This window comes from Balaenoptera acutorostrata, chromosome 19 (assembly GCF_949987535.1).
Source record: "Balaenoptera acutorostrata chromosome 19, mBalAcu1.1, whole genome shotgun sequence".
Taxonomy (NCBI): domain Eukaryota; kingdom Metazoa; phylum Chordata; class Mammalia; order Artiodactyla; family Balaenopteridae; genus Balaenoptera; species Balaenoptera acutorostrata.
Genome location: NC_080082.1, coordinates 52,862,741 through 52,875,844, shown reverse-complemented (window position 1 = coordinate 52,875,844; position 13,104 = coordinate 52,862,741). Strand labels below are relative to the sequence as shown.

The window sequence follows — 13,104 nt, the reverse complement described above, 5'->3', positions numbered from 1 at the left end:
TGTGGATATGTCATAATTTACTTGGTTCTGAAGGTAATTTCCAATTTGCTACTGCAAACAGTACTACTATGCATCTTCGTACAAATGTTAACCCAACTTCCTTGATACTGATCTGGAGGTAAATTCCTAGCAGTGGAATTGCTGGATTAAAGGATACATTCAATTGCATCTTGATAGATATTCCCCAGTCTTGGTCGGTGGGAACTTGTGCTTATGGTTGGGACTGGGCCATATGGGTGGAGGGCAGACGATAACCTGGAAGGGAGCCGCCTTTTAAGAACCTTGACTCATACTGGAGGGGAGAGATCCTGCAGAGAGGAGCAAGTCAAAAAGTCCAGTTCCTTGTGTGCGCTTGAAAAAACCCACTTTGTAATCTGTAGAGTTTTTAAACATTAACATCTACTGAAGTCGAATGGCATTTATCAGAGTTTCATCAGGGAAAGCTGCAAACCTCTAGACAAGGAGAAACTACAGTCACCTTGCAGCCGTAACTTAAAAATCTAGGATTATTTTAAGCTAATCAAGGGGGGTAAAAAGTAAATTTCCCCATTTTGTCTGCCAGCACCCAGTCTTCATCCCATGTTAGTAGTTATGAGTCTCCTAGATATTCTATGCATATATTGTTTTTCATGAATGTACAGCCATCTATAACCGTCTTTTTATAGCAACCTAAATGTTCTACATCTTTAAATTTTTTTCTCTCACATCTTGGTATCTGCATAGTGGTTCCAGAGTTCTCCATTGTGTAGATGACCAAACATTCTCTGTTTTCCAAAAGAGCCTTACCATCTGACACATTAAGAAGGCAAAATAGGACTTAACCTGGTGATCCTGTGGTTAAGACTCAACCCTTCCCTTGTAGGGGGCACAGGTTTGATCCCTGGTCTGGGAAGTTCTACATGCATGCAGTGTGCAGTGCGGCCAAAAAGAAACAAAAAAAAAGTCAAAGTAGGGCTTCATTGGTGGCACAGTGGTTAAGAATCCACCTGCCAATGCAGGGGACACGGGTTCCAGCCCTGGTCTGGGAAGATCCCATGTGCCGGGGAGCAACTAAGCCCGTGGGCCACAACTACTGAGCCTGCGCTCTAGAGCCTGCGAACCACAACTGCTGAAGCCCACGCGCCTAGAGCCCGTGCTCTGCAACAAGAGAAGCCACCGCAATGAGAAGCCCGCACACTGCAACGAAGACCCAACACAGACAAAAAATTAAATAAATTAAAAAAAAAGAAAGCCAAGTATTCACTACAACCCAATTTGCCAGAGACAGAGACCTTGAACTAATGACTTCTCCCCAGCCGGTTTCCTCTTCATACAACATAAAATAGTACAACCCTGCAGTGGTGTGGCAATTCAGATTATATAGTCAGCGCTTAATGTTGGCCGGCCTATATTCCCATTCCCTCACATGGATAAATTCAGTAGTAGCTTTTTTCTTTTATTTTTAAAAATTTTTTATTTTTTAATTTATTTTGGGCTGCGTTGGGTCTTTGTTGCTGCTCGCGGGCTTTCTCTAGTTGCGGCGAGTAGGCTTCTCATTGTGGTGGCTTCTCTTGTTGCAGAGCACTGGCTCTAGGTGCGCAGGCTTCAGTAGCTGTGGCTCGCTGGCTCTAGAGCGCAGGCTCAGTAGTTGTGGCCCACGGGCTTAGTTGCTCCGCGGCATGTGGGATCTTTCCGAACCAGGGCTGGAACCCATGTCCGTCGCATTGGCAGGCGGAATCTTAACCACTGTGCCACTAGGGAAGCCCCCTGTGTTTTTTTTTTAGTTAATATATACATGATTGCAAACTTGCAGAGCTGCAGTTATTCTGCCATTATGCCCTTGGACATTCATCTGTCTTCAGTTTCTCCACCATTATGAAACAGCTGTGGTGAATTCTGTACAGAATGTCCAACAGCAGTGTGAACCATTTTCTTAGTCCGGGAATCTACTGGTCCAAAGTTTCCATGACCGAATCACTCTAATGGCCGGCGAACCTGGAAGGCTGTTTCCGGTTGCCCTTGGTAAAGATGGCGAGAAGAGGACCGTCACCGGGGTCAGGCTGCGGCTTCGATGCCCTCACCAAACATGGCGGCCTTTTGTGCCCGCCCCCTTCGCTTCCTCCTGTCGGTTTACTCCAGCGAATCAGTAGCAATGGCGGCGGTGAGAGCGGCTTCTCGGAGACTACGCAACTTGCTGACCCGGCGTGAGTCACCTCTTGACCTTTGGGGGTCCGTTGAGCTGTCGTGCTGTTATAGCGACAGTCGGACGGGGAGGCCTATCCCGGGTCTCGCAGGATCCGAGCCCCTTATTAAACTCAGGGGTCCATGTGCCGCCATCCAAACGGCCTGTGTCTTACAATCGGGTCGCTGACAGCTCAGTGTTCGCAACCTGGAGTCAGTACCACGATCACGGGTCTGAAGTGGTCCTCATACTGAGGCCACTGATAAAGTGCACCCTAATCTTAAAGTCTGTATTTCCCTAAACCAAGGCTTCTAACAGGCCTGTGTTCCCCAGTCTAGTGTCACTGGGATGTGTGCCCTCTGCTCTTGAAGGTGCTGTGCCCCCAGTCTGGGGTCATCAATGGCTCTTCCTTCCTTCATCTCCCCAGGATTGACAGCCCGCACCAACCTGGGTCTCAGCCTTAACCTTCATCCCATGAGTTCCTTTGCACAAGATGAGGCCTCCAAAGCAGCCCCCGAGGAAGCCCCAGGCCACAGCTATGAGTCCCTTCGGGTGACATCTGCCCAGAAACACATTCTGCACGTGCAGCTAAACCGGCCGGAGAAGAGAAACGCCATGAACAAGGCCTTCTGGAGGTCCGGCCTGCAGATTCTGGAGGCCTGCCTGCAGGAGGAGGCAGGGGCTAAGGGACTGGGCAGGGGTGGGCCTGAGGGCAGGGGATTCCCACGCCAGACATAGCCCTTCCCCCTTTCCCCCACAGCGAGATGGTGGTGTGCTTCAACAAGATTGCAGAAGATTCCGACTGTCGTGCTGTGGTGATCTCTGGCGCAGGAAAAATGTTCACTTCAGGTACCAGGTGCTCTCCACACCCAACCCTGCCAGTCTCCCCTGCTCCTGGGAATAGAGTAATGCTTCATAATTAGTGTTTTAAGCAGCTTCTAACTTCCACTTTGATCATTTTCAAATACAGAAATTCGTCCATGGGACTTCCCTGGCGGTCCAGTGGTTAAGACTCCACGCTTCCACTCCAGGAGGCATGGGTTCATCCCTGGTCAGGGAACTAGGACCCTATATGCCGCACGGTGTGGCAAAAACAAAAGAAAAGAAATTAGTCCAACAGAACATGACAGGATCATCGGCTCTAAAGGGTTTTCATCCTGAATCTGTGGCCTTGATCAAGACCTTTAATCACCCAGAATCTGTTTTTTTTATGTCAGTAAAGCATGTTGTAATAATTACATGCTTTCTGGGAACTCCCTGGCAGTCCAGTGGTTAGGACACAGCACTTTCACTGCAGGGGCCCGGGTTCAATCCCTGGTCGGGGAACTAAGATCCTGCAAGCTGTGAGTGGTGCGGCCAAAAAAAAAAAATTGCATGCTTTCATGCAATTAATTACTCAATCCACATGAACTGATTTCCAGTTACATGTCTGTTAGATCTTTTGATTGTCCCACAGGTCTATTCTTCAGATTGGATAATTTCCATTGACCAGATTCATCGACTCCTTTGTCATCTCTGTTCTGCTGTTAAGCCCATCCAATGATTTTTAAAAATTTCAGATACAGGCATACCTCAGAGATATTGTGGGTTCAGTTCTAGACTACCACAATAAAGCGCATATAGCAATAAAGCAAGTCACATGAACTTTTTGGTTTCCCAGTGCATATAAAAGTTACATTTACACTATACTGTAATCTATTAAGTGTGCAGTAGCATTATGTCTAAAAAAAAGTACATACCTTAATTAAAAGATAATTTATTGGGGCTTCCCTGGTGGCGCAGTGGTTAAGAATCCGCCTGCCAATGCAGGGGGACCTGGGTTCGAGCCCTGTCCCAGGAAGATCCCACATGCCGTGGAGCAACTAAGCCCGTGCGCCACAACTACTGAGCCTGTGCTCTAGAGTCCGCGAGCCACAACTACTGAAGCCTGTGTGCCTAGAGCCCGTGCTCCGCAACAAGAGAAGCCACCGCAATGAGAAGCCCGCGCACCACAACAAAGAGTAGCCCCCGCTCGCCGCAACTAGAGAAAGCCCGCGCACAGCAACGAAGATCCAACACAGCCAAAAAACAAACAAACAAATAAATAAATAAAATAAATCTATATTTAAAAAAAAAAAAAAGATAATTTATTGCTAAAAATTGCTAACCATTTGACAATGCAGGGTTGCCAGAAACCTTCAATGTGTAAAAAACACAGTATCTGTGGGACTTCCTTGGTGGTTCAGTGGTTAAGATTCCCTGCTTCCGGGCTTCCCTGGTGGCGCAGTGGTTGAGAATCTGCCTGCTGATGCAGGGGACACGGGTTCGAGCCCTGGTCTGGGAAGATCCCACATGCCACGGAGCAGCTGGGCCCGTGAGCCACAATTGCTGAGCCTGCGCGTCTGGAGCCTGTGCCCCGCAACGGGAGGGGCCGCGATGGAGAAAGGCCCGCGCACCGCGATGAAGAGCGGTCCCCGCACCGCGATGAAGAGTGGCCCCCGCTTGCCGCAACTGGAGAAAGCCCTCGCACGAACCGAAGACCCAATACAGACAAAAATAAATAAATTAATTAAAAAAAAAAAAAAAAAAAAAAAGATTCCCTGCTTCCAATGCAGGGATGCACGGGGCATGGGTTCGATACCTGGTCAGGGAACTAAGATCCCACATGCTGTGTGGTGCAGCCAAAAAATCAAAAGAAAAAACAGTATCTGTGAAGCGCAGTAAAATGAGGTATGCCTGTATTGTAGTTTGCAGTTCTCAAATTTCCATTTGGTTCTTTTTTATATTTTCCATTTCTCTGCTAAAGTTTCATATCTTTTTGTTTATCACAATCGTATTTTTTTTTTTAATAAATTTATTTATTTATTTTTGGCTGTGTTGGGTCTTCCTCGCTGCGCACGGGCTTTCTCTAGTTGCAGCGAGCGGGGGCTACTCTTCGTTGTGGTGCGCGGGCTTCTCATGGCGGTGGCTTCTCTTGTTGTGGAGCACGGGCTCTAGGTGTGCGGACTTCAGTAGCTGTGGCACATGGGCTCAGTAGTTGTGGCTCGCAGGCTCTAGAGCACAGGCTCAGTAGTTGTGGTGCGCGAGCTTAGTTGCTCCGCGACATGTGGGATCTTCCCGGACCAGGGATTGAACCCGTGTCCCTTGCATTGGCAGGCAGATTCTTAACCACCGCACCACCAGGGAAGTCCCCACAATCGTATTTTTAAAAAAATATTTGTTTATCTTTGGCTGCGTCGGTTCTTAGTTGCTCACTCGGGATCTTCATTGCCGCGTGCGGGCTTCTCTCTACTTGTGGCCCGCATGCTCAGTAGTTGTGGCGCGCGGGTTTAGTTGCCCCTCGGCATGTGGGATCTTAGTTCCCCAACCAGGGATCAAACGTGCGTCCCCTGCATTGAAAGGCAGATTCTTAACCACTGGACCACCAGTGATGTCCCACAATCATATTTTTCTTTGCATCACTGACCGTCGTTACAGTGGCTGTTTTAAAATCCTCGTCTCCTAATTCCAACATCTGGGTCGCCTTGGCGTCAATCTCTGTTTCTTATCTTTTCTCTTGAAAAAAAATGGGTCTCATTTTCCTGTTTCTTTGTTTTCGGAGTAAGGTTAGATTGTATCCTGGATATTGGACTATGGGAGAAAATGATGTGGAAATTCAGGATCCTATTACATAATTCCAGAGTGTTGAGTTTCCTGTTTTAGCAGCTAGGTTGGAGTCAGTGTTTAAATCTCTTTGCTGGGCTGCCTGCCTGCTTTATGGGTCAACAAGAGATTTGGGCAGAGCTTATACACAGAACCTGGGGCTCCCCTCTCTGGCTCTCTGCTTTCTGGAATTTCCCCCCCTCACTTTCTATCAGCTGAGGTCACCCTGGGCTCTGTTTGTCCTTTGGTCCTTCAAGCACAACTTCAGCCTGCCCTCAGGTTAACTTTTTTAAAAACAGGAAACTCGGCCAGTCACTTCTTCCAGAGTCTGCCTGGTGCCTTCAGGTAATTGGATCTTGTCCAACAAGGGCACATAGTTGGCACCTGTAGGAGGGTCCATACCAGAAGTGGAGGGTCACATACACTGATTTCTGCACAGGGCCCAGCCTAGTGCTGGGGTCCCAGTGGTGACTGAGGCAGCCCCAGGCCCTGCCCTCATGGAGTTCCCAATTCAGTGGGGAAGACAGACAGTAAACAATGTATTTCTTTTTTTTTTTTTTTTAATTTGCTTTAAAATATTTTATTGGAATCCTTTTGATAAGACCAAGTAAAAGCCACCGAAATGATTTTGGCCCCCGAATTTCTAGGCAGTCCCCTCTCCCCACCCCAGGAGGTTGACAGCTGCTCACACAGGTTAAGGCAGGAAAGATGTGAAGTTCCAAGGGTCTGTCCAACACCAGGTAGAGGACACCCTTTGTGTCAGCAAAATTCACAGTACCCAGGTAGAAGGCGCGCTGCTCTCTCCACTTCTTATCACAGCCTGTTAATGAAGTGGCAGGAACCATTACCCGGGCATCCCAGCTAGCCCAACAGCACTTCTTCAAGAGGAGAATTCCAAACCTTAGGCCTTCAGTCACCAGGCTAGCCCTGAATCTCTGTGAAGGCGCACTGCCCTGGCTGGACTTCCAAAAGCTCTGCTGCTCTAGTCAAGAATAACACAACAGTGGACGTCTTAAACGCCCTCGAGGCGCTCAGGAGCCTCCGTCAAGAATCAGGGGCCTGGGAAGAAACCAGTGAGTCAGCAGAAGCCAGGGCGACTCCAGACGAGTGCCCCCTGCCCTGAGCTGGGTCAGTTCTAAGCAGTGGCATCACAGAGACATCAGACACTCTAGTCTGTAATGGTAGTTCATCCTGCTCAGGCAATGTATTTCTTTCTGTTTCGTCTGTTAACATCGCCACGTGTCGTGTCCGTTGTTTTCTTTCTACAACTCTCTCTGTTCTCCTTCATTCCTTTGTTCATCCATTCAACAGTCCAGTGCCAGCCCCCTTGCTGGGTGCCGCGGACCTCGAAACAGAGAGCAGCCCCTGTGTCTGAGCCCTGTCCTTCGTGGAGTGCAGGATGAGGGTTCACGTGTAGCCGTGCCAGGCCTGGGGTCCTCATCTTTCAGCTCATGGCTGATTGTGGCCGTCTCGTCCCATTTTCGATCTGAAGGCCAGAAAGAAGAAACTCAACTATCAGTAGTTTCAATGATAGAATGAAACTACTAATTTAAAAAAAAAGAACTAGCCCACACTTATTTACATTTGTGGAGTGTCTCTGAGCACTTTACACGTATTAATTCTCACCACGACCCTGTGAGACAGGCTCAGTCCCCATCCCCATTTGATAGGTGAGGAAACTGAGACCCAGAGAGAGGAAGGAACTTGCCCAGTTCTCACTGCTGGGATTTTTGAACATGGGCTGCCTTGCTGCAGAATCCTTGCTCTTCACGGCTAAGTGACTATGGCCCACGTGTCTGACAGGCTGGTTCAAAGTATGCCTAGCCGGAGGAGCCCGCCACCTCCCACCCCTGCCACCTCCACACACCTTCACCTCTCTGTGGTCTCATCTGAAGAAAAGGGAGATGCTCTGAGCCCCCACCTCATCAGGTTGCCGTGAGGATGAAACGAGTTAATAGGCACAAAACATTAGTTCATGTGGAACTTTTATTAATGTAGCTGTTATTATTATTTTTTAAAATAAATTTATTTATTTCTTTTTGGCTGCGTTGGGTCTTCGTTGCTGCGCGTGGGGTTTCTCTAGTTGCGGCGAGCGGGGGCTACTCTTCGTTGCGGTGCACGGGCTTCTCGTTGCGGTGGCTTCTTTTGTTGCAGAGCACGGGCTCTAGGCGTGCGGGCTTCAGTAGTTGTGGCACACAGGCTCAGTAGTTGCGGCTCGCGGGCTCTAGAGCACAGGCTCAGTAGTTGTGGCGCACGGGCCCACTTGCTCCGCGGCATGTGGGATCTTCCCGGACCAGGGCTCGAACCCATGTCCCCTGCATTTGCAGGCAGGTTCTTAACCACTGCGCCACCAGGGAAGTCCCTGTAGCTGTTATTATTGATGATTATAATTAACGTAATTGTGGTGATGAAGGAGATCTGAAACATTTAGAGGTTCCCAGGGAACGAGACCTCTCCGGAATGACTTCTGACTCTGGAGGGGGACACCTTGTACCATGGTCGGGGGCCCTTTATTCCAAGGGGTTGCAGACACCCGCGTCTGCAGATCCAGGTAGGGCGGATAAACCAGCAAAACCAGCGGGAGGAGGTGTGGCCAGGTGCCAAGCTGGGCTTGTTCTGGGGGTAAGCGTGGCTCCCACTGAGTCATACAAGCTGCGCAGGCCTAGTGCGAAGCTGGCAGATGCCTGCAGGCTGGTGCAGGCGGTCTGGCCTCGGCTGAGACGGAGTATATAATAATAGTAACTGTTGTGATGCCATTGCGTGCCAGGCATCGCTCAAAGCGCCTCTGGACTCTGTCACTTGAATCCTTGCAGCCCCGTCAGCTCTTGGGAGGATTTTAGGCTCATTTTACAGAGCAGAAACCCAAGACCCAAAGGATGGAGTGACCTGGCCAGGGTCACACAGAGGAGTTCTGTCTTACCCATATTTAACTTGCACAAATTCAGCTCTACCCTGAGTCAACACTCCTCTGTTCTCGTTCATTTAAACAAGCTGTGGAGGCAACAGAGCCTCAGAGAGTCAGGGGTGTGGCTGAAGGTGGGAGTGATTTTTCAGGTTTGTCAAATAGCATTGTTCAGAGGGCAGGCAAAAGGATGAGAATGATTCACCTCGGGAAGAAGAAAATTCTGCTCAGAACCATCCCATAGCTCCACCTCACTCAGAGTCAAAGCCCAAGTCCTCCTCTTGGCCCACAAGGCCCCACAGAGTCTGCCTCTGTCACCTCTCTGACGTTGGCTCTTCCTACTTTCCCCCTTGCTCACTCCACTCCACTACGCTGGCCTCAGTGGTCCTCACACAGACACCGGGGGCATTCCTACCGCAGGGCCTTCGCACTGGCTGTTCCTGACACGTAGAACTCTCTTATCCCAGATATCCCTACAGCTCCCTGCCTCTGGTCCTTCAGATCTTTATTCATATGTTGCTTTTTCAGTAAGAGGGTCCCTGACCACCCTAGTTAATACTGCAAGAGCCCTCACTGTGCATGTGCACACACACACACACACGCTCCATTCCACTTCCCTCCTTTAATTTTCTTTTAGTACTTATTGCCACCTGACAAAATGTATCTTCTTACCTGTTTGTTTCCCATAGAAGGGCAGCTCCATGGGGCCAGAGATTGTTGTCTGTATTGTTCACTTATTGAGCACCTGCTGTGTACTAGGCCCTGGTAGGCACTGGGGATACAGTGGTGGGCAAAATCCAGACTCCTTGTGGGTGGGGAGGTGGGGAAGACAAACTCCTCGGCTCATGGAGCTCACATCCTAGAAAGGGAGACAGGCACTAAACGAGATAAGCATACAATTATAACAAGAAGGCAGTGTGGGAGATACGGCAGAGAAAGGAGGTGAAGGGTGACAGGCTGCTATTTAGCCAGGGTGGCCAGAGGGAGCCTCTCTGAGGAGGTGACCTTTGAGCTGTGGCCTGAATGGTGTGATGGAGCGGGCCTTCTGATCGCTGGGGAAGGGCTGTTCTAGGCAGCGGCAGGAACAGGCACAGAGGCCCTGGGAAGCGAATGTGTTGTGTTGTTGGAACAGCTGATGGAGGCCTGCGTGCCCAGTGGAATAGGTTGGAAATGATGCTTGTGCAGGGCTGGTAAGGTCTTGGCAAAAGACCTGGCATTTCATTCTAAGTAAGACGGATGGGGGGCGTTGGGGAGAAGAGAGGGCCCTGAGGCGATCACAAGTGCCCTCTGGCCACGTGTGGGGAACAGGCTGTGGAGGCAGGTCAGTGGAGGAAAGGTCAGACTTGGGATTGTCTTAAAGTTGGAGCCACGAAAATTTCTCCATTTCCGAGCTTCCCGTCTCAGGAAACATTACCACCTCTGACGCACTTGCTCATGCCCAAAACCTTGACCTCCAGGCCATCTGGCATCACAGTGAAGAGCATGGCCCCTGGAGCCAGCTGCTTAGTTCTGGGTTTGAAATCGCAGCTCCACTGCTCACAAGCCAGTGTGACCTTGGGCATGTGATTTAAGCTCCCCGTGCCTCAGTTTCTCCCCCAGGAAAATGGAGGTAGTAATAGGACCTACCTCAGAGGGTCATTGTGAGGCTAAAGTGAGCAAAGACTCGATATACGTTAGCTTGCCTTGACTTCACACCCCAAACGCAGTCCCTCCTGTGTGAGTTGCTGTCTCCACTGTGGTGGTTTGCCTGGCCTCTGAACTCTAGTCAGGGCAATGGGTTGGGCCTGGGCGGCTAGGTGAGCCTCCTCGTATCTCCCCACCAGGTATCGACTTCGTGGACATGGCTTCAGGCCTCCTTCAGCCCGCAGGAGACGACGTGGCCCGCATCAGCTGGCACCTCCACAGCCTCCTCAGCAGATACCAAGAGACCTTCAGCGTCATCGAGAAGGTGACTCTGGGAGGCTAGCAGGGTATCCCCGCTGCCTGCCGCTCCTGGACCAGCCTTGACCCTGCCCCTCCTGTCCCCTTCCAGTGCCCTAAGCCGGTGATTGGAGCCATCCATGGGGGCTGCATTGGTGCAGGTGAGTCTGCGGCCACCCACCCAGATCTGTTGCTAGTTAGACTTTGGCCCAAGGTGCAACGCCACAGTCTGGGGGCGGGGGGCGGGGGGGTGGGCGGAGGGGAGCAGTCCTGTGGTTGTTTAGTGTCCCTGGCCTCTACTTCCCAGGAGTGGATCTTATCACTGCCTGTGACATCCGGTACTGTACCCAGGATGCTTCCTTCCAGGTGAAGGTGAGCCGTCCTCCCGAGCTTCTGCTTCCTTGGGCCCTGCTTAGAGCTGGGAAATGAGTGGCAGAGACAGGTCAGAGCAGGGGTAGAGCAGGGACAGAGCAAGCTAAGGGGGTGGGAGTGAGTCTAGATGGCTTCATGGAAGAGTTAGTTAGAACTGACCCTTAAAAAGTAACCCTTGGGACTTCCCTGGTGGCCCAATGGTTAAGACTCCGCACTTCCAATGCAGGGGGCGCCTGTTTGATCCCTGGTCAGGGAACTAAGATCCCACGTGCCACAGGAGCAAAAAAGAAAAGAAAAAAAAGTAACACTTGGCCAGGGAGGAAGTCAAGGGTAGGTCATGCAGTCAGTGTGAGGTTAGGAGTGAGTAAAGTTGTCAGGGAGGGGTTGAGGCTGCTGGCGTCAGCGCTGGAGGGGGCTGGAGGCACGATGGAGCTCGTGGATGGAGGGGGGCAGGGCAGGGATAAGCAAGGCTTCCATCTGGAGATAGATGCAGCTGACCTCAAAGAATTGGGAGGGCAGAGGAATTGGAAGGTGGGCTGTATTCTAGAGTGAAGGAACCTATATGGGCAAAAGTATGTGGTTGGGAATGAAATGGGGTGTTTGGAATGGGAGTCTCTGAGGTGGGGGTGGGGTGGGACATCTGCAGTAAATGCAGAATTTCATTGGCATTGAGGTTGCATGGGGGACGGTAGTGGGCAGAAACCAAGCACGGACAGGATTGCTCCCCCCAGGAGGTGGACCTAGGTTTGGCAGCGGATGTGGGAACCCTGCAGCGACTTCCCAGAGTCATCGGGAACCAGAGGTGGGTGAGAGGAGCCTGGGGAAGGGGACGGCAGGACATCTCCTAGACCTGGGATGACTGCCACCCCCGACACGCTCTGCCTTCTTGCAGCCTGGTCAACGAGCTGGCCTTCACTGCCCGCAAGATGATGGCTGACGAGGCCCTGGAGAGTGGGCTGGTCAGGTAGGGGCCGAGGCCTGTGCTGGATAAGAGCTCAGGGGCAGCCAGACCTGGGGGGGGCTCTCTGGATCCCCGTGTACCTTAACTCATGGGTTCCAGGTGGCCTCCTCTCTCTGGGTGGTCTGGAGTCTACTGCCCTGCTCTGATTGGTCCATTTCACTGCGGTATCTTCTGTTTTCTACTGTGATTGGCTACTTCTTCATCCATGGGAGGGAGAGGAGAGCTCTTCTCAGACCCCGGACTCCAAATGCCTTTCATCCTCAGCCGGGTCTTCCCAGACAAGGAGGTCATGCTTGATGCAGCCTTCGCCCTGGCAGCCGAGATTTCCAGCAAGAGCCCCGTGGCGGTGCAGAGCACCAAGATCAACCTGCTCTACTCCCGTGACCATTCGGTGACAGACAGCCTCAACTTCATGGTGAGACTCTCCGTCTGACCAATCACATCCCTTCTCTGATCCCAGAGCAACCAATCAGGGCACAGCGGCCCCTTGCAGGCCTTGTCCTCTGACTGGTGCGCTGCTATCTCCCATTTTTTCGTTGGTCCAATTAAAATCTTCCCGTATCCTTTCCATTCCCCGCCGCTGTCTTCATCCAGAAATCCTGGAACATGAGCATGCTGCAGACAGAGGACGTGGTTAAGTCTCTCCAGGCCTTAATGGAGAAGAAGGAACTGAAGACCATCACCTTCTCCAAGCTCTGAGAGGCCCTTTGTCCCAGGTCCTGGCCCAGGGTCTAGCTTTGTCCCGTCTCATGCCTGCGCTTCCTCATTCACAGAGAGGGAGGATTAGTGAAGACGGTCCCCCTCGCTGTCTTCTTGGCCAGTCTCCCAGTTTATAACTTTATGACACAGCTTTACTCATGCCTTGTCTTCGCCCCACGAACAATAAAGCAATATAAAGAAACCGGTGTCCTTATTGGAGAGAGAGGCAAGGCAGAAGGGGGTTAACATGATCATCCTGGGGGCTCCAAGGACCACGGTTGTGCTGAAAGTTGGGGATAGAGATATGACCAATGGGAATGGGAGCCATGCAGGTGATGACCATTCAGAGTGGCAGTGGGCAGGCCAGGGCTGGTAGCAAGTCATGTGAAAGGCCACAGACGGTCTTCCTGCCTGCTCCAGGCTTGAGGGCGGCATTTCCCCTGCCTGGCCCCCACTCACTGCACAGCA

The 13,104-nt window shown here is 51.1% G+C and overlaps 1 protein-coding gene across 1 annotated transcript; it reads left to right on the top strand.

Annotated features, from left to right (window-relative positions):
• Positions 1 to 2,070: 2,070 nt before the first annotated feature.
• On the top strand, positions 2,071 to 12,812 carry ECH1 (enoyl-CoA hydratase 1). Its single transcript, XM_007180012.2, has 10 exons — positions 2,071 to 2,183; positions 2,589 to 2,796; positions 2,922 to 3,010; positions 10,508 to 10,632; positions 10,717 to 10,765; positions 10,912 to 10,976; positions 11,708 to 11,778; positions 11,869 to 11,940; positions 12,202 to 12,352; positions 12,532 to 12,812. The coding sequence occupies exons 1-10, from the start codon at positions 2,132 to 2,134 to the stop codon at positions 12,634 to 12,636; spliced, it is 987 nt and encodes a 328-aa protein (XP_007180074.1). The 5' UTR covers positions 2,071 to 2,131; the 3' UTR covers positions 12,637 to 12,812.
• The last annotated feature ends 292 nt before the right edge of the window (positions 12,813 to 13,104 follow it).